General features: G+C 44.5%; 1 protein-coding gene across 3 annotated transcripts in view; it reads right to left on the bottom strand.

Annotated features, from left to right (window-relative positions):
- Window positions 1-26,762, bottom strand: part of LOC112234449 (voltage-dependent N-type calcium channel subunit alpha-1B-like) — a 213,817-nt gene that overhangs the window by 18,351 nt on the left and 168,704 nt on the right. For 2 of the 3 annotated variants that reach the window (XM_042311164.1, XM_042311165.1), the window contains 18 exons: window positions 26,086-26,223; window positions 22,942-23,143; window positions 21,577-21,741; window positions 19,249-19,359; window positions 16,496-16,579; window positions 15,473-15,475; window positions 15,097-15,213; window positions 14,169-14,234; window positions 13,120-13,211; window positions 12,677-12,827; window positions 12,238-12,365; window positions 9,618-9,714; window positions 3,592-3,697; window positions 3,113-3,220; window positions 1,944-2,104; window positions 1,560-1,723; window positions 1,112-1,247; window positions 652-762 (listed from right to left, as the gene is read on the bottom strand). In XM_042311164.1, coding sequence (XP_042167098.1) covers window positions 652-762; window positions 1,112-1,247; window positions 1,560-1,723; window positions 1,944-2,104; window positions 3,113-3,220; window positions 3,592-3,697; window positions 9,618-9,714; window positions 12,238-12,365; window positions 12,677-12,827; window positions 13,120-13,211; window positions 14,169-14,234; window positions 15,097-15,213; window positions 15,473-15,475; window positions 16,496-16,579; window positions 19,249-19,359; window positions 21,577-21,741; window positions 22,942-23,143; window positions 26,086-26,223 — 2,140 coding nt within the window. The remainder of the gene's footprint in view (window positions 1-651; window positions 763-1,111; window positions 1,248-1,559; window positions 1,724-1,943; window positions 2,105-3,112; window positions 3,221-3,591; window positions 3,698-9,617; window positions 9,715-12,237; window positions 12,366-12,676; window positions 12,828-13,119; window positions 13,212-14,168; window positions 14,235-15,096; window positions 15,214-15,472; window positions 15,476-16,495; window positions 16,580-19,248; window positions 19,360-21,576; window positions 21,742-22,941; window positions 23,144-26,085; window positions 26,224-26,762) is intronic. The other variant, XM_042311163.1, reaches the window with a different exon arrangement.

Genomic DNA, 26,762 nt, shown 5'->3' with positions numbered 1-26,762 from the left:
TGAATAAGATGTCTGCTAAATGACGGTAGTGTAAAAGGTACAGTGTAGTCACTGTACTGCTGGGGACATGACTGTACATTCAGATTTGTTGAGGGAAAAATGACGAGATGTCACATAAGATCTACATACCAAAAGTCCTATGGGCCCTTGTCAAAAGTGGTACACTGTATATGGAAAAGGGTGACATTTGGGATGCACACAAGGTCAGCAGGATGACTTGATGTGCACTGACAGACAGCGTCTTTGCTTGAGTTAGCCTGTGGCTAACTCAAACCATTTCTAGCTACCTGCCTTTATATTCAGTCTTTCTTCCACTCGGTCTTTCTCTATATGTTCTCTTTCACTTCAACTACTTTCCCCACTCCCTTCCTCTCTGTGTCTCAATAATATCATCACGAACTACTACCAACTACATGAGAAAGTATTATTGAATACGGTCAAGTTTACTAGTAAAAACTGTGTCGTACCATAGATATCAAAACTCATATGATGTTTACTAGCATTGTCCTAATGTTGACGTCGCCATAATTGTAGAGTTAATGCTGTTTGATTCGAGCAGGCACCACGTTGGCAGCCCTGGCGGGGTTCTGGTGAGGTCCTATGTGAGAGAGTACAGGGGTACAGTAAGGAAGTGAGTGAAGGAGGACTTACATAGTACTGGGAGTCCAGTCTAGGCATGGAGGCTGCTCTGCCATGGCCCTCCAGACCAAAGTAGCCCTCTAAATCAGCACCGTTCTTCACCTGCCTCATCTCCACTGGTTCCTGAAACAACACACCGTATGCATATAGTTGAGCTGAGTGAATGATGGCGCGGTAGCTGCTTGCATAATTCACATCTTTGGTAAATTGCATGTTGGGTTGCAAAACAGCACATTTCCCAAAGTTCCCAGCTTCTCCAGAAATCCCGGTCGGAAGATTTTAGGATTTCCTGCTTATTCCCTCCTGATACCAGGAATTTTCCCAACCAAGACTTCTGGAAAACCTTGGAATTTCAGAAAAGTTACCAGAATTTGCAACCACTAGTTGTGGGTACCAGAGGTTTAACAGTGAACTATGGTACGATGGTTTCTTGAATAATTCCTATCTTTGGTATTATATATGTACTAAGTACCTGAGGTTTGATGGAGTAGGGCACGTCCTCTGACTGGCCCCGCTGTACAGTCCGACTGCTAGTGCTGGACCGCTGGCCCTCCTGAGACAGCTGATCTCCTGATATGGACTCTTTTATGGCACTTCTAGGGCTTGGTCTGAGGTCACACACGCAAAACACACACAAACATTGTGAGATATCTATCCGGCTCTGCGACCACCAGCTGTGGAGGTCGCACAGCCTGAGCGTCCACCTCCCCAAAACTCCCAACCAACACGTTCATTTAAATGTGGTGACAGTTGGAGAAATTGGTTGAGCCACGCTGAGATTTCGAAAGGTATGAAAGCCAAAGACTCTGATAAGCACTTCACATTGATCACTACTACGTCTACCTATACATTTCTATTGACTAGTGTATCTATACAAAGACTGTATATCTGCTAAGAAAAACATATGGGCGGGCACTCACACTGTGTCACCATTGGTTAGAGAGGTGGTGACGGGCGGGGGCTCTGGCTGAGGCTCTGGTTCAGGTTGTGAGGGGGGCGGGGGCTTGGCAGTGGTGATTGGTGTCTCCTCCTGCATATGGGTCATGGGCATCATGGGGCGGAAGAAGGCTGCACCCTTTTTATTCTGCAGGAGACAGAGAGATTTCTAGTCATCTGGACCTCCCATCGGCTTTTCTCACTAGAATCAAGTAGAGGTAGTGACAAATTCAATGGATGTGGAGCCTATAACGCGTTCTTCATTTGTGGATGGAGATAGCCCTCAATGGCGCAGCCCATGCTGTCTCAGAAGCAATTATGGTAAAGTTGAGTCCTCTTTCCAACTCTATGTTGTGGCCATATACTACCTTAATTGTCCCTGTGAAGTCCAGTCCCAGTTGCTGTTCCAGCCTCTTGGCCCGGTTCTGCTTGTAGTAGTCAAAGATCATGAGGGCAGCATAGACCTTCCCCACTGTCAGCTCTCGGTTTACAACCGCAAAGGGGCATATGAGCTCATTGAACTCATCAACTGAAAGGAGTGAAGAAGGAAGGAAAAATGAAGAGAGAAAGTCAGTGGAGAAAAGCTGAAGCACGAGTCGTCTTCTCTCCACAACCACCAGATGGCATTGGAAGAGCAGACAGAAAGAAGAAGATTATAGTGTAGTCATGTTCTGTGTGTGTGTGTAAATATAGCTACCTCATACACAGAGTAAACTGAAGAGCAGTAGAAAGAGCAGAATGAGAAAACAGTTGAGACTACACACTCACTCAAGGGATGACTGGGCTTTAGTGAAGCTCAGTGCTCTGAAGATTATTGCAATCTTTTTTGTGTCTCAGCTCTTTCTCTTCTGTCTCTCTATGGCTCTCTATTTCAGTTTCTCCTTCATGCTCTCAAACACAAACATAGACACCAAGACACACACACACACACACACACACACACACACACACACACACACACACACACACACACACACACACACACACACACACACACACACACACACACACACACACACTATTGCTTTACTAACCTTGTGGGGACACACAATTGATTCCCATTCAAAATCCTACTTTCCCTAACCCCTAAACCTGACCCTAACTTTAACCTTAACCCTAAACCTAAATATAACTCCCCTAGAAATAATATTTTTCCTCATGGGGACCCGCAACACGTCCATATTTATTTTTTTATATATTTGTTTACCTTTATTTAACTAGGCAAATCAGTTAAGAACAAATTCTTATTTTCAATGACAGCCTAGGAACAGTGGGTTAACTGCCTTTTTTAGGGGCAGAACGACAGATTGGATCTTGCAACCTTTCGGTTACTAGTCCAATGCTCTAACCACTAGAGTTGGTCATTTACTATTCTTGTGGGGACCTCTGCTTTTCACAAGTATAGTTAAAACACACACACACACACACACACACACACACACACACACACACACACACACACACACACACACACACACACACACACACACACACACACACACACACACACACACACACACACACCAGTGTCGCCTACTTTTATATGGTGTGACCAGCAGGTCAACAGTCTTCTGAGGCAGGTTAGGCCAGACTCTGGAGATCTCCTTCCTCAGATCAGCATCACACAGGCGCTGAGCCAGCACCCCTGAGGAGAGACACACTCATATGTCACATCAAGTCCATCCACACTTACCATGGCAATTTGACTGGTAAACACAGATGCAATTCATTATGACTTGAATGGGGACTCCTTTCTATTCATTCTAGTTCATTGGTCTCACCCCTACCCATCAGACCTAGCAGGACAGGTTTTTAGGCCGCCACCCTATCTTTTGAATGATTACATATTATTCTTTATTTCTTTACATAAAAATATACCACATTTTTTAAATAATATTTCTAACAACTTTTTATTCTATCAATGTTTTACATTGATTTTAATTTCCCTTTTTCCTATCCTATTATTGTGGTTGGAGTGTGTATGTGTGTAAGGGGATTAGGTCAGAGGTCACTGACCAGATGCCAGTTTGATCTCCAGAGCAGTGCGGATGAGAGCCATCAGCGTGGACGTGAAGTGCACCGTATTGTCATCGGCGATGGGCATGTTCATTTTGACCAATCGCTAAGGAGAATAGAAACCATGGTGAGGGGCCCATTAGAACACCAATTTTAGCACCTGTTACAATGAATTGCTCTTTGGGCAGGTTCTGTGTGCTGCCTGTAGAGTAGTTCCATGTTAACTGATGGAATTGAGACTGACAAGTCCTGCAGAGACTGAGAGTGTCCTAATAGGGACACCGTACATACAGTGAGAGTGATGTTGACTTTTGACAGCCAGTGGCTTGGATTAGTTTCAGTCCAGCAGACAGAAGAGCTTTCCCAGGAGCACAACAACACAACACAAGACATCCCAGAGAGGAGAGAGAATGTTCAGAGCAACACTCCATGCAAATGGTAATGTGAAAGTCAGACTATGGGTCAAGGTCTGAGATGGACATTGGGAAGGACATGCATAACAAATCAACTGGATGTGCATTAGGACTCCTCAGAACGTGTCAGTGAGTTTCACTCAAAGACTGACAGGAAAGTGACGTAGTAGCGATTTACTAGAAGCCATGAGTGGTGTGGATGAAGAGTTAGTATTGTTCGGCATTAAGTAAATGATAGAAACAGTTCACATGTCAACATGCTTCCAAGGCCCTGGAGCAGTATGTTTTAGTGCTGCTATGAAAGAATGAATGAATGAAGCCATATCTGTTTTCTGGGGACACACTCCTCCCCCTAGCCTCTTCATTTTTAGGCGGGTAGCAGAGCAGACAGATAATCTGCATCCCAAATGACACCTTATTCCCAGAAAACATTTGCCATTTGAGACTCAGTCATAGTGACATACATGCATGTAGAGCTCCATGAACGGTTAATGGGGAGGAAGGATGAGAATGCACACAAACACATGCATGCTTCGCAGAGGGGAAGACTGGGACGGATGGATCCTATTGTCTTCAAGCCAAGTGGAGGGGAATCACAGATGAGGCATGTGTGTGCAAGCAAGCCTCCCTTGAACTCAAGAGAGCATACTTCCATGCAGGAGCTGTTACAATACAGAAGGAGAGGAGGAGAGGGGGAAGAGGGAAAAGGGTGGGTGGGACACACACACCACCTATGCATGCAGGGTCTGACATGTCAAGTAGTGCCCACTAGGGCGAAAGGAAAACCACAGACACGTGAGGCCATCCCACAAACATATAAATACTGTATGTACACATTCTGTCAAAAACATACGCACGCGCGTGCGCGCACACACACACACACACACACACACACACACACACACACACACACACACACACACACACACACACACACACACACACACACACACACACACACACACACACACACACACACACACACACACACAGTGGAGTTAAGCAGATAAGAGGAATGAAAAATCCCCACAGGGAGGAAAAGAAAGGTAATTTAGCAGGGAAGCTCAGCGCATAGCCAGAGCGGAAAATTAGGAGTTATAAACAGAGGGTGACAGAGGTACAACAGAGGAGTTATAAACAGAGGGTGACAGAGGTACAACAGAGGAGTTAAAAACAGAGGGTGACAGAGGTACAACAGTGGAGTTATAAACAGAGGGTGACAGAACGACAACACAGGAGTTATAAACAGAGGGTGACAGAGATACAACAGAGGAGTTATAAACAGAGGCACAACAGAGGAGTTATAAACAGAGGGTGACAGAGGTACAACAGAGGAGTTATAAACAGAGGGTGACAGAGGGACAACAGAGGAGTTATAAACAGAGGGTGACAGAGATACAACAGAGGAGTTATAAACAGAGGGTGACAGAGGAGTTATAAACAGACTATACCAATGCCTTCACTCAACTTTTTCATTCAACTTTTCACCCCGGACGATGTATATGGACATGGATCTGCAGGGCCTCCACCAGCCGAAGACAAGTAACATTATGTCTTCTCATTGCAGTCGCTGTACTCATAATATGGAGGAGAACTATCTCCTTATCGTGAGGATAGCCAAGTTGCAAGCCCATGTTCAGATGAAATCGTAAACTAGGGCAATTTAAGTGTAGGAAAGGGTCTGTGCTGCCAGTAAGTACAGGTACAGTAGTAGTGGTAACCCCCTGCTCAGTCCCCTCAGCCGGACAATTTTGTCACAGCTTCTGGAAAGAAATGCTGTTGGCATGCTCAACCGATGTCGCTCAATCAGCTGATAGAAACGTTCAACCGGTATTCCCCATTTAAGCAACGAGTCGGAGTCAGAGCCTGAGCTTTCTCAGATCTCTCCACCACCCGATACCACCCGAGCCTCCCACCATTAGCGACAACAAATTTAAAACCCTCATCATTGGCGATTCCATTACTATTAATATTAGACTCGCAGTACGTCTCTGTGGATGTTATGACCTCTGACAAATCAATGGTATGTTTCTTTGTTCCTCAAGGTTCTGTTCTAGTGTCACTATTGTTCTCACTTTATATCCTACCTCTTGGTGATGGTATTTGGAAACACAATGTCAATTTTCATTGCTATGCAGATGACACACAGCTGTACATTTCAGTGAAACATGTTGAAGCCCCAAAACTGCCTACACTGGAAGCCTGTGTTGTAGACATAAGGAAGTGGATGGTGGCAAAACAGAGATGCTAGTTGTAGGTCCCAAGAAACAAAGAGATCTGCTGTCAGATCTTCACAATGGATGTTGATGGTTGCACAGTCGTCTCAAATAAAACTGTGAAGGACCTTGGCGTTACTCTGGACCCTGATCTCTCTTTTGACAAACATGTACACATTTTTCAAGCGTTGATTTTTTCCACCTTGAAAACATTACTAAAATCTGAAACATTCTGTCAAAAAATGATGCAGAAAAGCTAATCCATGCTTTTGTCACTTCAAGATTAGACTACTGCAATGCTCTACTCTCCGAATACCCAGATAAGGCACTAAATAAACTTCTGCTTCTACTAAATACAGCTGCTAGAATCTTGACAAGAACCCAAAGGTTTTATCATATTACTCCAGGCACTACACATGAGTCCTGTTAAGGCTTGGGGTGATTTCAAGGTTTTACTGTTAACCTACAAAAACACTACATGGACTAGTTCTTCCTATCTCTCTGATTTGGTCCTGTCGTACATACCTACACGTATGCTAGGGTCACAAGATTCAGGCCTCCTTATTGTTCCTAGAATTTCTAAGCAAACAGCTGGAGATAGGGCTTTCTCCTATAGAGCAACATTTTTATGGAAATCTGCCGATTCCAACCTTTAAGTCTTTACTGAAGACTCATCTCTTCAGTGGGTCCTATGATTGAGCGTTGTCTGGCCCAGGGATGTGAAGGTGAACGGCAAGGCACTGGAGTGACGAACCACCCTTGCTGTCGCTGCCTAGCCGGCTCCCCTCTCCCCACTGGGATTCTCTGCCTCTGACCCTATTATGGGGGGCTCAGTCACTGGCTTGCTCTCCCATGCCATCCCTATGAAGGGCGTATCACATCATGCCAGGCTTTTTTTCACCGTAGTCAACTTGAATGGGTTGAGTCACTGACGTGATCTTCCTGTCCGGCTTGTGCGGCGGTGAAGGTCTTTGTGCGCTATACTAGACCTTGTCTCAGGGTAGCAAGTAAGTGGTCTGTTGATATCTCTTTGGTGGTGTGGGGGCTGTGCTCTGGCAAAGTGGGTGTGGTTATATCCTGCCTGGTTGGCCCTATCCAGTGTCCCCAAACCCTCCCTCCCTCCCAGAGGACCTGTGCACTAGGACCACCTGGCCTGATGACTCCTGGCAGTCCCCGCCCACCTGATCGTGCTGCTGATCCAGTTTCTGCTGTTCTGCCTGTGGCTATGGAACCCTGACCTGTTCACCGGATGTGCTAGATTATCCCAGACCTGCTGTTTCGACCCTCTCTCTCCCCTCTTTCCTTCTCTCTCTCTCTACCGCACCTGCTGTCTCGACCTCTGAATGTTCGGCTATGAAAAGCCAATTGACATTTACTCCTGAGGTGCTGACCTGTTGCGCCCTCTATAACCACTGTGATTATTATTTGACCGTGCTGGTCGACTATGAACTTTTGAACATCTTGAAGAACGATCTGGCCTTAATAGCCATGTACTCTTAGAATCTCCATCCAGCACAGCCAAAAGAGGACGGGCCACCCCTCAGAGCCTGGTTCCTCTCTAGGTTTCTTCCTAGGTTCCAGCCATTCTAGGGAGTTAATCCTAGCAACCGTGCTTCTACATCTGCATTGCTTGCCCTTTGGGGTTTTAGGCTGTGTTTCTGTATAAGCACTTTGTCACAACTGCTGAAAAAAAGGGCTTTATAAATAAATGTGATTGATTGAGCAGAGGAGTTAAAAACAGAGGGTGACAGAGGGACAACAGGGGAGTTATAAACAGAGGGTGACAGAGACACGAGACAGGAGTTATAAACAGAGGGTGACAGACACACGACACAGGAGTTAAAAACAGAGGGTGACAGAGGGACAACAGAGACGCACAGGAACCTCTGCGTTCATTAAGGAGGGAGTTGAGCGAGATGCATTTTCCACAACAGCAAAGGAAAGAAAGAAGAAAGTAAAAATGAGATGTAAAAAAAATGGCTAGCTTCGCTCTCTCTCATTTCTCCCTGTTCATTAATCTCTCTAAAGCAGGAGTTATATTTGGAGACCCCACACACGTCAGATCCAACTAGTCGCTTGGCAGACGTTTTTATCCAGGGCACGGCTAGGGCTGTCTTAACCATGATTCATCTAGACAGCTGTGTACACGCTGGAGCCACTCATAGTAAGTACCACACTCAGAGGTAAATGCCATACACAGAGTGTACCTGAGGGCTGAACCAGATTTACCTTGGTCCACAATACAAGCTCTCTAAATACTGCAGCTCAACACAGCCCAGCCCATAGAGTATAGATTGGAGAAGAGGGGACAGGTTTATTACTCGACCATATGTGTCATGTATTGTCATATTATGTCTTGTTCCTGTTCTTTCTCTTCACTCCGTTTCCCTCTGCTGGTCGTATTAGGTAACCTTCTCTTCCTCTCCTTCCCCCAGCTGTTCCTCATCTACTCTAACTACCTCGTTCCCCCTTTTCCCACCTGTTCCCTTTTTCCCTCTGATTAGGTCTCTATTTCTCTCTCTGTTCCTGCTTCTTTCTTTGTCAGATTCTCGTTTGAGTTTCTCATGCCAGAACCAAACTATCGTCTCGTTTGCTTCACCCTTGTTCCATCCTGTCGGAATCTGCCTGTTCTTCTGATGCTACGTCTGATCAGGTACCTCTGTCCGCTACGACCCGCGCCTACCCAGAGAGACCAGCAGTCTGTCGCCGCAACCCAGCTATTCTCCTCTGCTGCTAAGAAGGGGACTCTTTTGTAAATATCAGAAGGACTTTCTGTTTCATTTGTCGCCCTCTCTGAGGGTTGTCTATTTTGCCATTTTCTACATCTGAAGAGGATCTATGTCTTCCCTGTGTTTTTACATTAAAGGACTCTGTTTTTGTTAAACCGCTTTTGGGTCCTCACTCAAGTGCACAACAATATGTCTCCAACTCTTTTTAACCTCATATTCATTATCTGCTTTTATGTGACAACGGCATGTTTGGTTAAAACGATAGGAAGAAAAGGTCCTAAGAATGTGTCGATGTCATCAAAGTGATTTTTCAAAACCTGCGATGAGTTTTTAGCTAACATCTTGGTAATAGTGTGGCTTGTGTCAACTGTCTGTCTTGACTTCTTCTTAGTTGAACATAATTAAAACAGTCTAAAAACAAAACAAGTCTAAATGGCCAGACAGTGAAGTGAGCACGCTAAACGCCAAAAGCTGAGAGGGAGCAGAAGACAGAAGAGAATGTCACAAACAGACAGGAAGAGCAACAACGAGGAAAAAACGAGAGCCCAGCAGGAAGTGGCTGTGACAGTCTGACAGAAGCCGGGAGACACAGGACAGGTGGGATTGAGCGGCAGAAGTGAGAGGAAGATTACTGGGGGAGGAAGGGAGAGGAGGGGGAAAGGGTCTACCTTATAGGCGATTCTGGGCGGGCATTTCTTTCCCACACCTAGTGGAGGGGACATGTGGCGGAGCATCTCGTGCATATCAAGGTAGGTCATACGGCCACTTCACAGGGGAAGATGTCACAGGGGACCACAGAGGTCAAAGAGAGGGATGGAGGTATCCAGAGAAGGTTGGAGGAGGACGGAGTTAGAAATGACCAAAAGAGGACAGTAAAACAGTAGAGAAAATGGCAAAAACAGAAATCTGTGTTATTTTAGATTTCCAGGGCAGTGGATTCCATGGCGGGATCTCATCCCTGTCCTGCCTAAGACAGGGATGTATCCCAGGATTGGACAGGAGGAGGGTGGGGTGTTTTCCCGGGAATTCCCTGAGGAGAGATGTCGGGATGGCAGGATCATGATGTTGGATTGAGACATGTACAGTATATATTCAGTATGTCAGGGGGAGGTTGTGGCGTCACTGTTCAGATGTCATCTGTTTCTGCATGCTATGAGACATCAGCGGTAACCAAATTGAACACAGGAAACAAAGCACACAATGGTTTAAACAGTCTCTTGGGCCTACTTCGAGAAACCATATAGGCCTACTGCATACAGCATACTGTACTGTATTCAGTATGGTGAAGAAATAACTTGATGGTGAAGCCTGGCCAGTATACTGTAACGAGAACTACATTGTGGCATTGTTTTCCATTAGTTCCCATGGTTACCCACCAGCCGGTTAGTATGGAAGGTGTATGCTTGTGTGTTTGTGTGTGGTGGAATCCCTGGCCCTAGGAGTCATTCACAGTCATTCATTTTCCACTTCCACCTCATCCCTTTATGATTAAGGGGTGTGTGGGGTTGCAAACCTTGTAGGCCACCCTATTAGGGCACTTCTTCCCTAAGCCGAGAGGAGGCGAGATAAAACGCAACAATTTGTACATATCCTGATAGCATATCCTTCCGCTGTAAAAGACACAGGTTAAAAAGAGGTTAGGACACAAACACCACCATTTCTGCTCCTGTGACTTAACATATTCATTATATCCTCCATTGTATGCAGTCATGGTCATTGAATATAGTACACCTGTAGATAGTGCAGATATAAAAAACATTTGGAACACCGTTTCCCGTGTGTATCAAGAATGATCCACCACCCGAAGACATCAAGTCAACTTGACACAACTGTGGGAAACACCTTCTTAATATTCAGTTGCACTTCCTTTACCCCTCAGAACAGCCTAAATTCTTTGGGGTATGGACTCTACAAGGTGTCGAAAGCATTCCACAGGGATGCTGGCCCATGTTGACAACAATGCTTCCCACAGTTGTGTCAAGTTGGCTGGATGTCCATTGGGTGGTGGACCATTCTTGATACACACGGGAAACTATCGAGTGTGCAAATTCCAGCAGTGTTGCAGTTCTTGACACACTCAAACCGGTGCGCCTGGCACCTACTACCATACCTCATTCAAAGGCACTTAAATCTTACATCTTGCCCATTCACCCTCTGAATGGCACACATACACAATCTATGTCTAAATTGTCTCAAGGCTTAAAACTCCTTCTTTAACCTGTCTCCTTCCCTTCATCCACACTGTTTGAAGTGGATTTAACAAGTGACATCAATAAAGGATCAAAGATTTCGCCTGGATTCACCTTGTCAGTCTATGTCATGGAAAGAGCAGGTGTTCCTAATGTTTTGTAAACTCGGTGTATAAATAACAAGCTTACCTATCTATAGTCATACATGACTACATGGTTCCTGGGAGGTTATAAGTCTACGTCCCAAATTGAACCCTACTTTTGAGTCTGCATGTAAGGAAAAGGATGCCATTTGGGACCAGTGGAGGCTGCTGAGGGGAGGACGGCTCATAATAATGGCTGGAACTGAGCGAATGGAATGGCATCAAACACATGGAAACCATGTTTGGCCTATTTGATACCATTCCACCGATTCCACTCCAGCCGTTACCACGAGCCTGGGATGATTCCTCCCCTTAATGGCTGTGTCTAACATCGGGGGGCCACAGGGGATGAGACTGAGCAACAGAGTCTGGATCTATGTCCCAAATGGCACCCTATTCCCTATATAGTGCACTACTTTTGACTAGGGCCTATAGGGAATAGGTTGGCAATTATGACATTTTGGACTTCTCATCCTGGTGCAAATCAGCCAAACATTTCATTTTTGCTCTTAGAGTTCCAGTATTTCTCAATGGATTCTGGTGAAGACTTTGGGAAGCGGTGGAGATAGATAAAGCTGTGTTGTGTGATTCAAATGACAGACAGAGAGGAGCTTTCGAGCCGCCAGCTTAGTGAGGGGAGCCTAGCGGATGGCAGAGTGGAACCATGGATTTACATGCATCAGTCTGCCTGTGGGGCCCTAGTCGGCACTCCAGGGCCAGTCTTAACGTCACTCAGAAGTGCCCTCCCTGACGGTCAAACGTCGTCAAACGTCACAGAGTCATCCCACTGGAACTTAGAGCCAACTTTGTTGTGTCGGCGACTATTTGCTGTACCCCTGACAATCACGGCCACTTCCACCCCTCATCTCCTACCTTCACCTCTTCACTACTGAACCTGAAACAGACGCTGTCTTGACAAAGGGGGGATCACTTGTAGGAGGATTACTGATACGTACCAGGCAGCAGGGTCGTACTCGGCCCAGACGCGGATAAATTCGTCCAGGTGGTGAGGCCCCAGGATGGAGGCATCTCTGGTTAGGTACTCAAAGTTGTCCATGATGACCGCCACAAAAAGGTTGAGCATCTGGAGGGAGAAAGAGGGAGGTGGAGAGGGAAGAGTTTCCATCGCAAGTGGTCAAGTTGGGGTCAACAACATTGTATCACAGAGACAGAGAAGACTCAAGTGGCCAACAAGAAGGGACTGACCAATAATAACTGGACCATTTCATCAGAGTAAGAGAGCCTAGGTGAGCACTGTGCAGGTAACGTGCATGCACATGTGAGGAGATACTGTATGTGTCTGTATCCTGAGTGGTTATTCATTGCTGATCATTGGTCATTCACTGGACATGGGGCATTCTGAATGGTCATTCATTTGCGATGGCCCATACTGACCAGGAAGGAGCAGAGGAAGATGAAGGAGACAAAGTAGAAGTAAGCAAAATCACTGCCGCATTCCTTCCCTCCAGACCCTGACAGTTTATCACACGGACGGTTACTCAGACACGACAGCATGATCTCATGCCACGCCTCGCCTGTTGCACTCCTGCGACACACACACACACACACACACACACACACACACACACACACACACACACACACACACACACACAGAGACAGACAGACAGACAGACAGACACACACCCACATGGTATATGTAAACAAATACACATCATTGGAAACTACACAGTAAATCCCATCACAAACACCACCATGGGCATGAGGAACTACATGTCTCTTTTACGATATTACATTGCAATATAAAGAACAGGCCGATATGTGGGAAAACGTCTAATAGAACAGGAAGAATATGGAGAATGTGGAGGCATGGCCACCTGAACAGAAGCATCAGAGCCTGAAAGAATGTCTGGAAGTTGTTGTGGTGGTTGATGGCCGATTCCTCATTCAGCTCAATGTTTCCAAACACCTGAAGTAAGCAGAAAGGGCCGGCGTAGCAGTTAGAGGGATTCCCTGTATGCTATCTATGGTTACGTCCCAAATAGGCCCCTATTCCCTATATAGTGCATGCCTTTTAACCAGAGCTCTATGGGTCCTGGTAAGAAGTAGTGCACTATGTATGGGATGTGGGGCCATTTCAAACGCACATACAGTACGTGTGAGTAAGCAATGGGTGAGTAAGCAGCTGAATGTATCAGCATTTGCAGGATTTGATATAATGTAATGTAATGCTATCTCCGAAAAACACATTAGCCACTTTTGCCAGGAATCAGTATCTTTCTCAAATCGCGCCAGGGTAGGCAGAAGACTGTGTGTGTGTGTGTGTGTGTGTGTGTGTGTGTGTGTGTGTGTGTGTGTGGGCGGGGTGAAGCATGGAAGACGGAAGGCATAGTGATTATGTTGTATAGCTATCTAGAGATGTTGATAATCTAATAACAAGAGAATCCAAAGACATGGCGACGTCCTCTATCCTACCCAAATCTACACTCATAGGCTGCATCCCAAATGGCACCCTATTCCCAATATAGTGCACTACTTTTGATATTCCCTCTATAGTGCACTACTTTTGACCATGACCCATAGGTATGTAGTGCAACGCATAGTGAAAAGCGTGCCATTTGGGATGCACAGTTAGTCCTGATGATAACAAAGAGCCAGATAAGCTTCTGTTGGTGTTATGTTTGTCACTAATTATGGGGGGGGTATCCTGATCAAGCCCTCCGGGGCACCATAGTCATTAAACAGCATCGCTGATTAAACGATGGCTCTTTTACCAGAAGTCACAATTACCATTGATTTACAATGCCATGCTAATCTAGTGGAGGGAACATACCTTCATTGTGCATTCAATAAAGCATTTTTACAATTTTGTCTATCACCATGGCTTCCTTTTAAATGAGCAATCAACTCTAAAGGTATTACTCACCTGCATGCCGATGATGGCATAGATGAAGAAGAGCATAGCGATGAGGAGGCAGACGTAAGGTAGAGCCTGGAAATAGAAAACACATAAACACAAGATAAATTAAAATCCCAGTGAGGTTTAATAGTCTTAATTATGGGACAGAGCAGCCAACTCTAGCCACAGAGTTGATTTCCTTAATCACATATGTATATCCCAGACAAGGAAGAGGTAAAGATACATTTTAATTAAAGAGCCACCTTTTAACACTGCAGCAACTATCTTTACTCTACTGACTTTATTGTCCCCGTGGGGAAATTTTGTTGCAGTATCATGTACACGTTTAAAGTGGCTTTTCAATAGCAAAACAAATTGAAAATACAACTTTCATAACAGTTACAAACCACTAAAAAAAGACTAGCCTGCTGGCCTTACTGGGTCGATAGGAACATTTCCCCAGAGCTATTTAGGAGGGATATCACACCTGGCACAAATGATTGTCTAGTTGTGTTTTTCCTGTCCGAGGGGTGCCCTAAACCTGCGCCCAGAGGGGAGTAATTCAAAGTCCGGGTACAGGGGGCAGGCTTGGATTCTAAGCCCATAAAACCTATACGTTTTCATAGGGGCTTAAAAGCTCTCATCACCCCACATTTAACCTGCTATCAGATTAACTAAAGCTGTCAATACCCTTGTTCTCTGTACAACAAAACTTTCAAGAGAGGCTCCATAGAACAAACTTCTTTAAGACTCCGAATGAACATCATTATCAATCCAAAGATCCATTATATGAAAGCAACCCAAAACATGTCCTTATTGTATTTCTTTATTTCCACTTATAGTGCCATGTGCTTACGGTTACTGCAACATAATGAATGGGCCTAACATTCATTAATTTGATCCGACGAATACCATGTTATTCTCAACTCTAAGAGGTCAGGGGTCAGTGACTCACCTTGAAGGACTGGACAAAGGTCCACAGCAGGATGCGGATGGTATAGCCCTGCCTCAATAGCTTGATGAGCCTGGCCGCCCTGAAAAGCCTCAGGAAACTCAGGTTGATCAGCTTGTCCTGCAGGACGAGACACAAACTGTACATCCATACTGGTCCTGGAACAGATCTGGGTTACACTAAGAATGGTGAAAGCAGATCATTTTCCGTGAAGTGAAGAGTGTCTACCTATCCATTTATGTAACTGCTTCAAGTCATCTAATAACTGTTGCACCACATAACATACATGTGTTAAGGAACAAGTTAGGACCAAGACCAAAAGATAGACTGGCCACCAAGGGAAGAGTCAAAAGCAGCGGGAACAAGAAAAGTCACTTACCGTCTAGAGCGGCCCATAGTGTCAGAGAGGAGGCAGAGGTTGGCAGAGGGATGGCCCATAGTGTCAGAGAGGAGGCAGAGGTTGGCAGAGTGATGGCCCATAGTGTCAGAGAGGAGGCAGAGGTTGGCAGAGTGATGGCCCATAGTGTCAGAGAGGAGGCAGAGGTTGGCAGAGGGATGGCCCATAGTGTCAGAGAGGAGGCAGAGGTTGGCAGAGTGATGGCCCATAGTGTCAGAGAGGAGGCAGAGGTTGGCAGAGGGATGGCCCATAGTGTCAGAGAGGAGGCAGAGGTTGGCAGAGTGATGGCCCATAGTGTCAGAGAGGAGGCAGAGGTTGACAGAGTGATGGCCCATAGTGTCAGAGAGGAGGCAGAGGTTGACAGAGTGATGCCAAAGGGCAGGCGCCAGTAAAGTCATAGCAGAAGATGGAAACACAGCGAGAGAAAGAGAGAGAAAAAACAGAGAGTGAGAAAGAGAGAGAGAGAGAGAGAGAGAGAGAGAGAGAAGAAAAAAAAACACAGTAACGTGGAGAGAAATCCTACAAAAAAAGAGACGTCTTCCACAAAGAGCGTTAAACAGTAAACAGACTACTCCAATCCACTTTAGTGCTACTGTGCTGCAATCTGCACAGAGGCTTTTCCTGATCCCCATTTCAAACTCTGCCTGCCACTTCTGTCTGTCCCCAGCTCCATACTAATCCATCCAGCATGAGACACTGAGCACTCTTTTCCGGCAGGAAGCTCTCAGCTATCCCCATCAGCTCTCTAGTAGGATCTGCTGTTGACTTCAACTTATTACCTCATCACAAGTACTGTAACTGGGTTAAACCTTGTGAAATAACTTTCCACTGGACACATCCTCCTTCAAGGAGTAAAGTTATTATGAATGAAGTCATACAGGCAGGACAGCATATAGGAGTATCCCTTTTGGCTGATGTCTTTACATATATGAAGTTGAATGGGCACATTGTGGCAGCTCTTACAGAAAGTACGATACTACATAGGGACGTGGCAACAGAGCTTACCTTAATCTCTGTGACCAAGATGTCCGTGATACTTCCCAAAACTGTCACAAAGTCAAACACGTTCCAGGCTGCCTTCAGGTAATTCTGCAAACAGGGGAAGAGAGAGAGAGAGAGCGAGAGAGAGAAGGATAGAGGTTTTATTGTGATTAGTACCAAACCTTTGCTCTTCAAATGCTTTTCTCTCAGGCCACTCTCTACAGAGCATGTCTTCTAAGCTCCTCAAATGAGGCAGCGTTTAACGAGTTGGTCTGAGTTTCATTAAAGGGCCGTCCATCTATAGCCTACAGTGTGTCACTAACTCCCTGACACGCACAAACAGGCTTAAATTCCCACACAGTCCTACAGACTAGGGATGGGCATTGGGCCTTTTTTGACTGTTTGAGTACTCTCATTATTATTTTTCAAGTACTCCAATAATTAAAAAAGCTATTTTTCGAACAAGGGTGGCAATGTAAAAAGAAAAAAGCGCAATTCTCTACATGCCAACAGTGAGCAACAATGCCTAATTTATCATAACCTTTACAGGTAACAAATCCTAATTGCAATAATAAAAACAAGTGTCGTTTAAGATTAATTTATTGAAACTTGTAATATCAACTTGTTATATTGTGTTGGTCCCATGTGTTGGTCCCATGTTTCATGAGCTGAAATAAAAGATCTCATAAATGTTCCATATACACACAAAGCTTATTTATCTTAAATGTACATTCCCGTCAGTGAGCATTTCTACCTTGCCAAGATAATTCATCCACCTGGACGGCCCTTTAATGAAACTCAAACCAACTCATTAAAAGCTGCCTCAAATGTCTATTTCATGTATAATCTGTGATACTGGGTTGCAATTCCACATTGAACACTGCATGGGGATGAATTATGTCCAGAACATCAGTTTGGTGAGTATGCCTAGGCTTAATGATTCTGATGAAAATACACTCTGTCTTTATCCAACTAATGTTTCTGCATATTGTCAGCGTGGAACGTGTTTATGTTTGGGGGGTAATAGCCTCGGCTAACCAATTCTAAATGTCACTAGCATTTGGCAAAGTAGGGTCGTCACTAACGTTAGTTACCAACAAGCACAAAGTCATAAACTCTGATGGTATCTACAATTTTGCTTCTTAAAATCTGATTTTAAACTTAACCCTGACCTTAACCACACTGTTAACCTTATGCCTAACCTAAAAATTTTGACTAAAAAGCAAATGTTTGCTTTCATTAATTTTTACGACATAAACAATTTGGACTTTGTGGCTGTGGTAACTAGTGACAACAATAAACGGAAAATAACACAATTATTCCAAAACTGTAGCTCAGTGATGGAACAGTATAAAACGGTCTTCCTTCCAAGGAATGTAGCTTGTGTATCCCATCAGTTAGATCCGTTTCTATAGGAGCGCTATAGGGAGCGCTCTGAAATTCTATGGAGTGAGTGAGACATGGAGGGGAAAGGGAATTTAGGGAGCAAAACTGTGATGCTTGGCTTGGTTTATTTTTTGTACAAATTGAACAGTCAGATCAAATGAATGGTGTCTTCAAGATAACATTTAGACCAAATAGTTTTACAGTATTTGAAGAAGAAAAAAATATCTTGAGTTAAAGATCGAGTTCTGACGTCAGTTAGAGAACTCAAGCACTCAATTACTCCTGCAATCCCTATGTAAGGTGCAGACACCACACCACACACTCAGATGCTTCCAAACAGTGGTACAGACATCCTACTCTGTCAGGTGGCATGGCACTGAGCGTATGCTCCTCCTGGGGAACACAACGATTAGAGAAGCCAAGGTTTAAAATGGACGAGGCTCCCAGAGAGAGAGGAGAGAGAGGAGAGAGAGAAGAGAGAAAGAGAGGGAGAGAAGAGAGAGAGGAGAGGGAGAGGAGAGAGAGAGAGAAGAGAGAAAGAGAGGGAGAGAGAGAGAGGGAGGCCCATCCATCTGTACTAAGTGCTGAACAGGTGGAGGTAAGCGGTGTGTGAGAAAAGCCATTTAATACATGAGCCTGGTAAGTGGGGATGAAGCTGGAGATGAAATGCCTCGCTTAGGGACCAGACGGCCCGGCGCTGCCTGGGATATTTATCCCTCCCACACCTCTGCTTTACCTTCCCACCATCATCCTCTCATCCGGAGCTGTTGCGTCATCACCAACACACACACACATGCATGCATGCTCGGGTCATGCACACACACAGCTCTCCCCCTGTGGCTCTTGCTAAAGGCTTGCCAGCTTACCCTCATCCTATTCCCCCTCCCCTTTTCCTCAAAATGTCCCACATCCATCAACCCCCAAAGTCTACCAACGTTCTCACAAAGGCTCTCTCTTTATCACTCTGTCCCGACGTCCCCCTTTTTTTTATCTTTGCCTCTCTGTTTCTCTCTCTTTCCCACCTTGCACTCTTAGCAGAAAGAGTTCCAAAATGGTTCTTCGGCTGTCCCCATAGGATAACCATTTTTGGTTCCAGGTAGAACCATTTTGGGTTCCATGTCAAATCCTCTGTGGAAAGGGTTCTACTTGGGACCAAAAGGGTTCTACTGTACCTGGCACCAACAAAGGTTCTTCAAAGGGTTATCCTAGGGGACAGCAAAATAACCCTTTTAGGTTCTAGATAACACCTTTTTGTGTGTGCTAGTCAAACTAGAGTCATCTATTTTTCCAAAAAGGACATCTTCAGTGATTCCAAAGTAGTCTACACCCTATCTTCCCAAATGCTTGGATAGTGACCATTTCCAATAGTGTATGGAGAGAAGCAGGCTCACCAGTGGTCCAAAAGCGATGATCTTCAGGATGCACTCCAGTGTGAAGAGAGCTGTGAACACGATGTTCAGGTACTTCAGCATGGCCTCGTACAGCTCCGGAGCACCGTGAAACTGAGGGCAGAGGTCAGGAAGACGTCACAGGTCAACTTTCACTCCCACTGAACATGAGTGAAATGATAATAATGATAATGCAATACCTGTGAAAGTGATCCTTCCCCTCTTTCCTCATCTTTCTGTCAATCTGTCACACGCACACGCACACACACCTATAGTACACAAGTCCGGGTGGCCATTTGATAAATTGTTCAGCAGTCTTAAGGCTTGTGGGTAAGCTGTTAAGGAGCCTTTTGGTCCTAGACTTGGCGCTCCGGTACTGCTTGCCGTGCGGTAGCAGAGATAACATTCTATGACTTGGGGGACTCGAGTCTTTGACAATTTTTTGGGCCTTCTTTTGACAGCGACTATAGTATACTGTAGATCCTGGATGTCAGGAAGCTTGGCCCCAGTGATGTACTGGGCCGTACGCACTACCCTCTGGAGCACCTTATGGTCAAATGCCGAGCAGTTGCCATACCAGGTCGGAGATGCAACCAGTCAATGGTGGAGATGCAACCAGTCAATGGTGCAGCTGTAGAACTTCTTGAGGATCTGGAGACCCATGCCAAATCTTTTCAGTCTCCTGAGGGGGGAAAGGTGTTCGTGCCCTCTTCAAAACTGTCTTGGTGTGTTTGGATCATGATAGTTTGTTGGTGATGTGAACTTGAAACTCTCGACCCGCTCCACTTCAGCCCCGTCAATGTTAATTGGGGCCTGTTTCGGCCCTCCTTTTCATGTAGTCCACGATCAGCTCCTTTTTCTTTCTCACATTGAGGGAGAGGTTGTTTTCCTGGCACCACCCCACACCTCCTCCCTATAGGCTGTCTCATTGTTGTTGGTGATCAGGCCTACCACTGTTGTGTCGTCAGCAAACTTAATGATGGTGTTGGAGTCGTGCTTGGACACGCAGTTGTGAGTTAACAGGCAGTACAGGAGGGGACTAAACATGCACCCCTGAGGGGCCCCAGTAAAGGTGACATGCTGGTAGAAATTAGGTAAAATGGATTTAAGTTTGCCTGCAATAATGTCCATGGCCACTAGGAGCGCTGCTTCTGGATGTGCAGTTTTTCTTGTTAGCTTATGGCCTTATACAGCTCGTTGAGTGCGGTCTTAGTGCCAGCATCAGTTTGTGGTGGTAAATAGATGGCTACAAATAATATAGATGAGAACTCTCTTGGTACTGTAGGTAGTGTGGTCTACAGCTTAAAATGAGGTATTCTACCTCAGGCGAGCAATACCTCGAGACATCTTTAATATTAGACATTGCACACCAGCAATTACTGACAAATAGACACATACCCCATCTCCTCGTCTTACCAGACGTAGCTGCTCTGTCCTGCCGATGCACGGAGAAGCCAGCCAGCTCTATATTATCCATGTCGTCGTTCGGCCACGTCTCGGTGAAACATAAGATATTACAGATTTTAATGTCCCATTGGTAGGATAGTTTAATCCTAGATCGTCCAGTTTGTTTTCCTATGATTGCGCGTTGGCCAATAATACAGAGGGAGGTGGTGATTTACCTATTAGTCGGCGAATTCTTACAAGGCACCCCGCCCTCCTCCCCCTTTTTCTCCATCTTTTCTTCACGCGCATGACAGGGATTTGGGCCTGGTCTCGACAAAGCAGTATATCCTTCGTGTCAGACTCATTAAAGAAAGAATCTTCGTCCACTTCGAGGAGGGTAATCGCTGTACTGATGTCCAGGAGCTTTTTTGGGGCCATAAGAGAGGGTAGCAGCAACATTATGTACAAAATGAGTTCCAAACCAGGTGAAAAAACAAACAAAATAGCACAGTTGGTTAGGAGACTGTAAAACGGCAGCCATCCTCTCCGGCGCCATTATTCACTGTACATGATGTGTTACCCAGTTCTTTGTTTGAGACAGCCAACTGAATGAATGGGCAGAAAGACAAGAATGTTGTCTATGCATCAGTGCATTGTACTCGGTGTGTAAAACACCGTCCCTCAGTCTGACAGACCTGTACAGGTCAACACCTGGAGATAAGCCAGCTGGATCAGCAATGTAGTTAAGGGTATTAGCATCAGAGAAGCTGCTCCTAAAACTAGCTTGTACGTCAACAATGGATACGTTTAACGTATCCTTCCAAATTATACTGCTTACTCATTCCAAAACCCTCTCCCAAAAGTTATCCCACTCAAGGTAGACATTTTCCCTTACAACAGATCGAGGATTAGATTTCACAACCACCAAATATCAGCGTCACTGACCTTCATCATCAGCACCACAGTGTTGAGTGCGATCATGGTCATGATGGAGTACTCAAAGGGCGGCGACACCACAAACTTCCACATCTTATACTGAAACGACTGCTTGTCAGCTGGCATGTAGCGCGTCAGAGGCTTGGCATTGATGGCAAAGTCGATACAAGCTCGCTGTGTTGGGAGGGAGAGACGGAGGGACGGAGGGAGACAAAGAGGGATGAGGCAGGATAGAGGGAGGGAGGGAACAAAGTACATTAAAAAAAAACTTTTAAGATTATCTTAGAAGTATGTTATGTATAAGTTTGTGAAACTCACTCATCTCCCTAATCAGATCTGATATTTTTCAAACACTGATTATTAGTATAAAAAAAGCCAAACATAAAGTAACAACTAAGGCTACACAATTCTGGGAACTTGGAAGAAATCCAGTTTATTTATTTTTTTCAATCAGGAGTTCGGGAAAACTAGGGAATTTATTGAAAGTTCTGGGAATTTTGCAATCCTAGTAAGGACCAAGGTACAATCAAATGAAAAACATCAAAACTAACGTCCCACAGGTGCTGGCATGCATCCCAACAGTTTCCAGACGTGTTTAATATCTTCATACAAGGCAGCAAAACCAGTCTCTCTGATCACTCGCCAGTAGTTTACCAACCTGAAGCACAAAATCTGTGTCCCAAATGGCACCCTATTCCCTTTATAGTGCACCATAAATGGAATAGGGTGCCACTTGAGACACACTAAGTGAAACTCTCTATGATGTAGGAAATAGAGAGAGCTGGATGGACTACACTGGGCTGGTTGCTTCACAGGTGTGTTGCTGTTCTAGCAAGGAGGCTAGCAAGGAAATGAGCTGAAAAAGTCCACAGGTGCTGTAACTGGTGCTGTAACTGGTGTTAGGATATCCAACACTGGGCCAGTTTCAACAGAGGAGCGGCAGGAATGACTTGGCCTTGTATTAATAACTGTCTGTGCAAGTTGAATCAAAAAGTACCTTTTGGGTACCAGGCAACTAGGTTTGAGTGTTTGTGTGTGTGTATGTGTGTGTGTTTTTCTCTCCATGTGTTTTTGTGTGTACGTGGAGTCTTTCTCTCTCTGTGTGTGACTGCGTGTGTTCAGACAGCATACTGTCCCTCGTTCTTCTCCAGACTACACTCTGACATGGCCTCGCCTCCCTACACCTTGAAGGAGTGTGTGTGTGTGTTTGTGTACCTCGTTCTTCTCCAGACTACACTCTGACATTGCCTTGTCTCCCTGCTCCTGGAAGGTGTGTGTGTGTGTGTGTGTGTGTGTGTGTGTGTGTGTGTGTGTGTGTGTGTGTGTGTGTGTGTGTGTGTGTGTGTGTGTGTGTGTGTGTGTGTATTTGTGTACCTCGTTCTTCTCCAGACTACACTCTGACATTGCCTTGTCTCCCTGTTCCTGGAAGGTGATGATGATGAGAGCCACGAAGATGTTGACGAAGAAGAAGGGAAAGACCACAAAGTAGACCACATAGAAGATAGAGGTCTCCATACGGAAGCCTGGGCTGGGGCCCTGGTCCTCATAGGTGGCATCCACAGAATGCTTTAGGACCCTGGAGAGAACAGGCAAACACAGAGGCATTTATAGATGAAAAGGGGCAGGGTAAATGTGGCCCTAGTGGCTGAACATGTGTCAGTTTCGCATTTTTCACACTGATGGTTAGGGTTAGGATTGGGGGAGGGAAAGCTGATCCTAGAACCATATCTAGAGGAAACTTCACTCCGGGGCTACACAAACATGAGACAATGCCAATTACACTGAACTAAGAAGACAAACATGCAACCATTGTGCATATGTTAAGTAATGTACAGTGCTTTTGTATACAGCAATATTGGGTGTCTAAGACAATTTCCCTCTGGAGGACATTACAGTTTATTCTATCCTAACTAGCTTAATTGTTATAGCCAATACAGATGGCAGCCAAGGGAGGGCACATACAGTGCCTTCAGAAAGTATTCATGCCCCTTGACTTATTCCACATTTTGCTGTGTTACAGCCTGAATTCAAAATGGATTAAGTCCATTTTTTCCCCACCCATCTACACACAATATGGCATAATGACAAAGTGATTTTACATTTTTTGCCAATGTATTGGAAATGAAATAGAGAATTTATTTACACCCCGAGTCAATACATGTTAGAATCACCTTTGGTAGCGATTAGAGCTGTGAGTCTTTCTGGGTAAGTATCTAAGAGCTTCGCACACCTTGATTATACAATATTTGCACATTCTTCTTCTTAAAATTCTTCAAGCTCTGTCAAGTTGTTTGCTTATCATTGACAGCCATTTTCAAGTCTTGCCATAGATTGTCAAGACGATTTTAAGCCAAAACTGTAACTAGGCCATTGACTATTGTTTTGGTAATCAAGACAATGGCCTTGTGTTTTAGGTTTGGTTATTGTCTTGTTGAAATGTGAATTTGTCTGTTGGAAAGCAGACTGACTCAGGTTTTCCGCTAGGATTTTGCCTGTGCTTACCTCTATTGCGTTTATTTTTATTTAAAAAAATATCCCTTGTCCTTGCCCGTGAGAAGCATACCCATAACTTGATGTAGCTACCACCATGATTGAAAATAGTGATGTGTTGTGTTGGATTCGCCCCAAACATAACGCTTTGTATTCAGGACATAAAGCTAATTTCTTTGCCGTTTTACTTTATTGCATTAATGCTTGCATGTTTTGGAATATTTGCATTCTGTAAGGATTTCTTCTTTTCACTCTGTCATTTAGGTTAGTATTGTGGACAAAGCATGCCCCCTGTCACCTCCAGCGGATATTACTATAAAGCATGGAATAATAGAATGTTCACCAGGTTCACCATTTTATTTCACAACATGCTTGTAACAGAAAGTATTATACCCCTACAATGTTGTTGATCCATCCTCAGTTTTCACCTATCACAGCCATTCGACTATGTAACTGTTTAAAGTCACTATTGGCCTTCCTTCCTCTGCAGCAACTGAGAAGAAAGGACGCCTGTATCTTGTAGTGACTGGGTGTATTGATCCACCATCCATAGTGTAATTAACAACTTCACCATGCTCAAAGGGATATTCAATGTCTGCTTATTTTTATGTGCCCTTCTTTGTGAGGCAACGGAAAACCTCCTTGGTCTTTGTGGTTGAATCAGTGTTTGAAATTCACTGCTTGACCGGGGGATCTTACAGATAATTGTGTCTGTGGGATATGGGATACAGAGATGAGGTAGTCATTCAAAAATCACGTTAAACACTATTATTGCACACAGAGTGAGTCCATGCAACTTATTTTTTTTTTTAGTTTATTCATTTTTTCTCTCAACATTTTATTTGTTTTGAGTTCAAGCAACTAATTTGTTTAGGTAATATCACATATAAACCCGAGTTTAGGTAAGTTGCCGCTGAAAACATCCCCACAGCATGATGCTGCCACCACCATGCTTCTCGTATCCATATAAATCAGGGCTCTCTATGGTCAGGGCGTGACATTGTCTTGTTTGGGGGAGGAGCTCTTTAGAATAATACCCAGCATGCTTTGCAACTGTACATTTTTACATTTACATTTTGGTCATTTAGAAGATCTTTCTTTGTAGTAATGAACAACATGAAGAAACACACTTATTGCACCAAAACATATGACGTTTAGAAGATATATTTATTAAGTAGCAAACAGCTTGAAAATATTGATTTTGTGACATGTTTATGTAACTCAAACATATTGAGTTACAAAAATGTCTGTACCTGTACTCTGATATTGTAGTGCAATGGGTTTCCACAAAGGTTTTGAGTAATGGGGTTTACAGTGAAGAGATGTGCTATTCCTTCTCAAGCCCTAGTCGCTGGGTTACAGGGAATAGAGCCATTTTGATTTAAGGATTAATCTAACAGCTAGTTAACTCATTTTACATAACTTATACCGTGTAGCCCTGCATTATCACTTGGGATTAATGATGTGGAAAGAGAACGGGAGAACGACAGAGGGGGAGGGCGATGAAAAATGACTGACAAGCTGAGGAGAGCACATAAGACACTCCAGCACCATAAAGATTCTACATGTCATATAAATCAGGGTAATGATGAGGGACATACTGTATCTCTGACTAGCGCTGTCTCCTCCTGAACATTAACTCAATGCAAGCATGCACACAATCAGAAACACACACATACATATATATACATATATACTGTACACACACCTCCCACTGGAGCTCGCCCCACCTAGCATCCCTCTGAGAGCATTTATTTCCCCCATATCATTGGCACTTTGGCCTTTGAATTGGATAGAAAATGGGCTGCTCGTCTTGTAAAGGACACTCTGTTCGTTCAATAGGGGTTGAAGGACCCCGTTGGAACCCTCTCGTCTGCCCGGGAAGCTGACTGGCTACCCTGTGGTTATGTGAGTAGGTGATGTGTAGGTGATTGGCTAACCAGTGATTATGTGACTGGGTTATTTCCATTGGCTGGCCTGAGCCACTCTCTGCAGCCTATTGGCTGGTGTGAGGCGTGGGCTACTCACATTGGCCAGCCCTCCCCAGTGGAGACGGTGAAGAGGGTGAGGAAGGCCCACAGCACGTTATCATAATGGAACTCGTACTTTCTCCACTCACGATCCTGGGCAGCCACGTCATCACGGTCATAGTCCAGAAACTTACCCCTGATGAATGAGAGAGAGAGAGAGAGAGAGAGAGAGAGAGAGAGAGAGAGAGAGAGAGAGAGAGAGAGAAAAGAGAGAGTAGCACAATATTGTATTAGAATATTGTAGGTGAATTGCTCAAGCTGGGGTACCAGCCAAAAGTTTATGAAACTTTATTTTTACTATTTTCTACACTGTAGAATAATAGTGAAGACATCAAAACTATGAAATAACACATGGAATCGTGTAGTAACCAAAAAAAGTGTTAAACAAATCTAAATATATTTTATAGTTGAGATTTTTCAAAGTAGCCACCCTTTGCCTTGATGACAGCTTTGCACATGCTTGTCATTCTCTCAACCAGCTTCATGAGATAGTCACCTGGAATTTTTTTCTACTACATGGTTCCACATGTGTTATTTCATAGTTTTGATGTCTTCACTATTATTCTACAATGTAGAAATTGGTACAAATCAAGAAAAACCCTGGAATGAGTAGTTGTGTCCAAACTTTTGACTGGTACTGTATGTATTTAGCAAGGGTTCATATCCAATACCAGT

The sequence above is a fragment of the Oncorhynchus tshawytscha genome, linkage group LG33 (genome assembly GCF_018296145.1).
Source record: "Oncorhynchus tshawytscha isolate Ot180627B linkage group LG33, Otsh_v2.0, whole genome shotgun sequence".
In the NCBI taxonomy this organism is placed as follows: domain Eukaryota; kingdom Metazoa; phylum Chordata; class Actinopteri; order Salmoniformes; family Salmonidae; genus Oncorhynchus; species Oncorhynchus tshawytscha.
The sequence above is the reverse complement of the archived record's forward strand: the minus strand, read 5'-3'. Positions and strand labels throughout refer to the sequence as shown.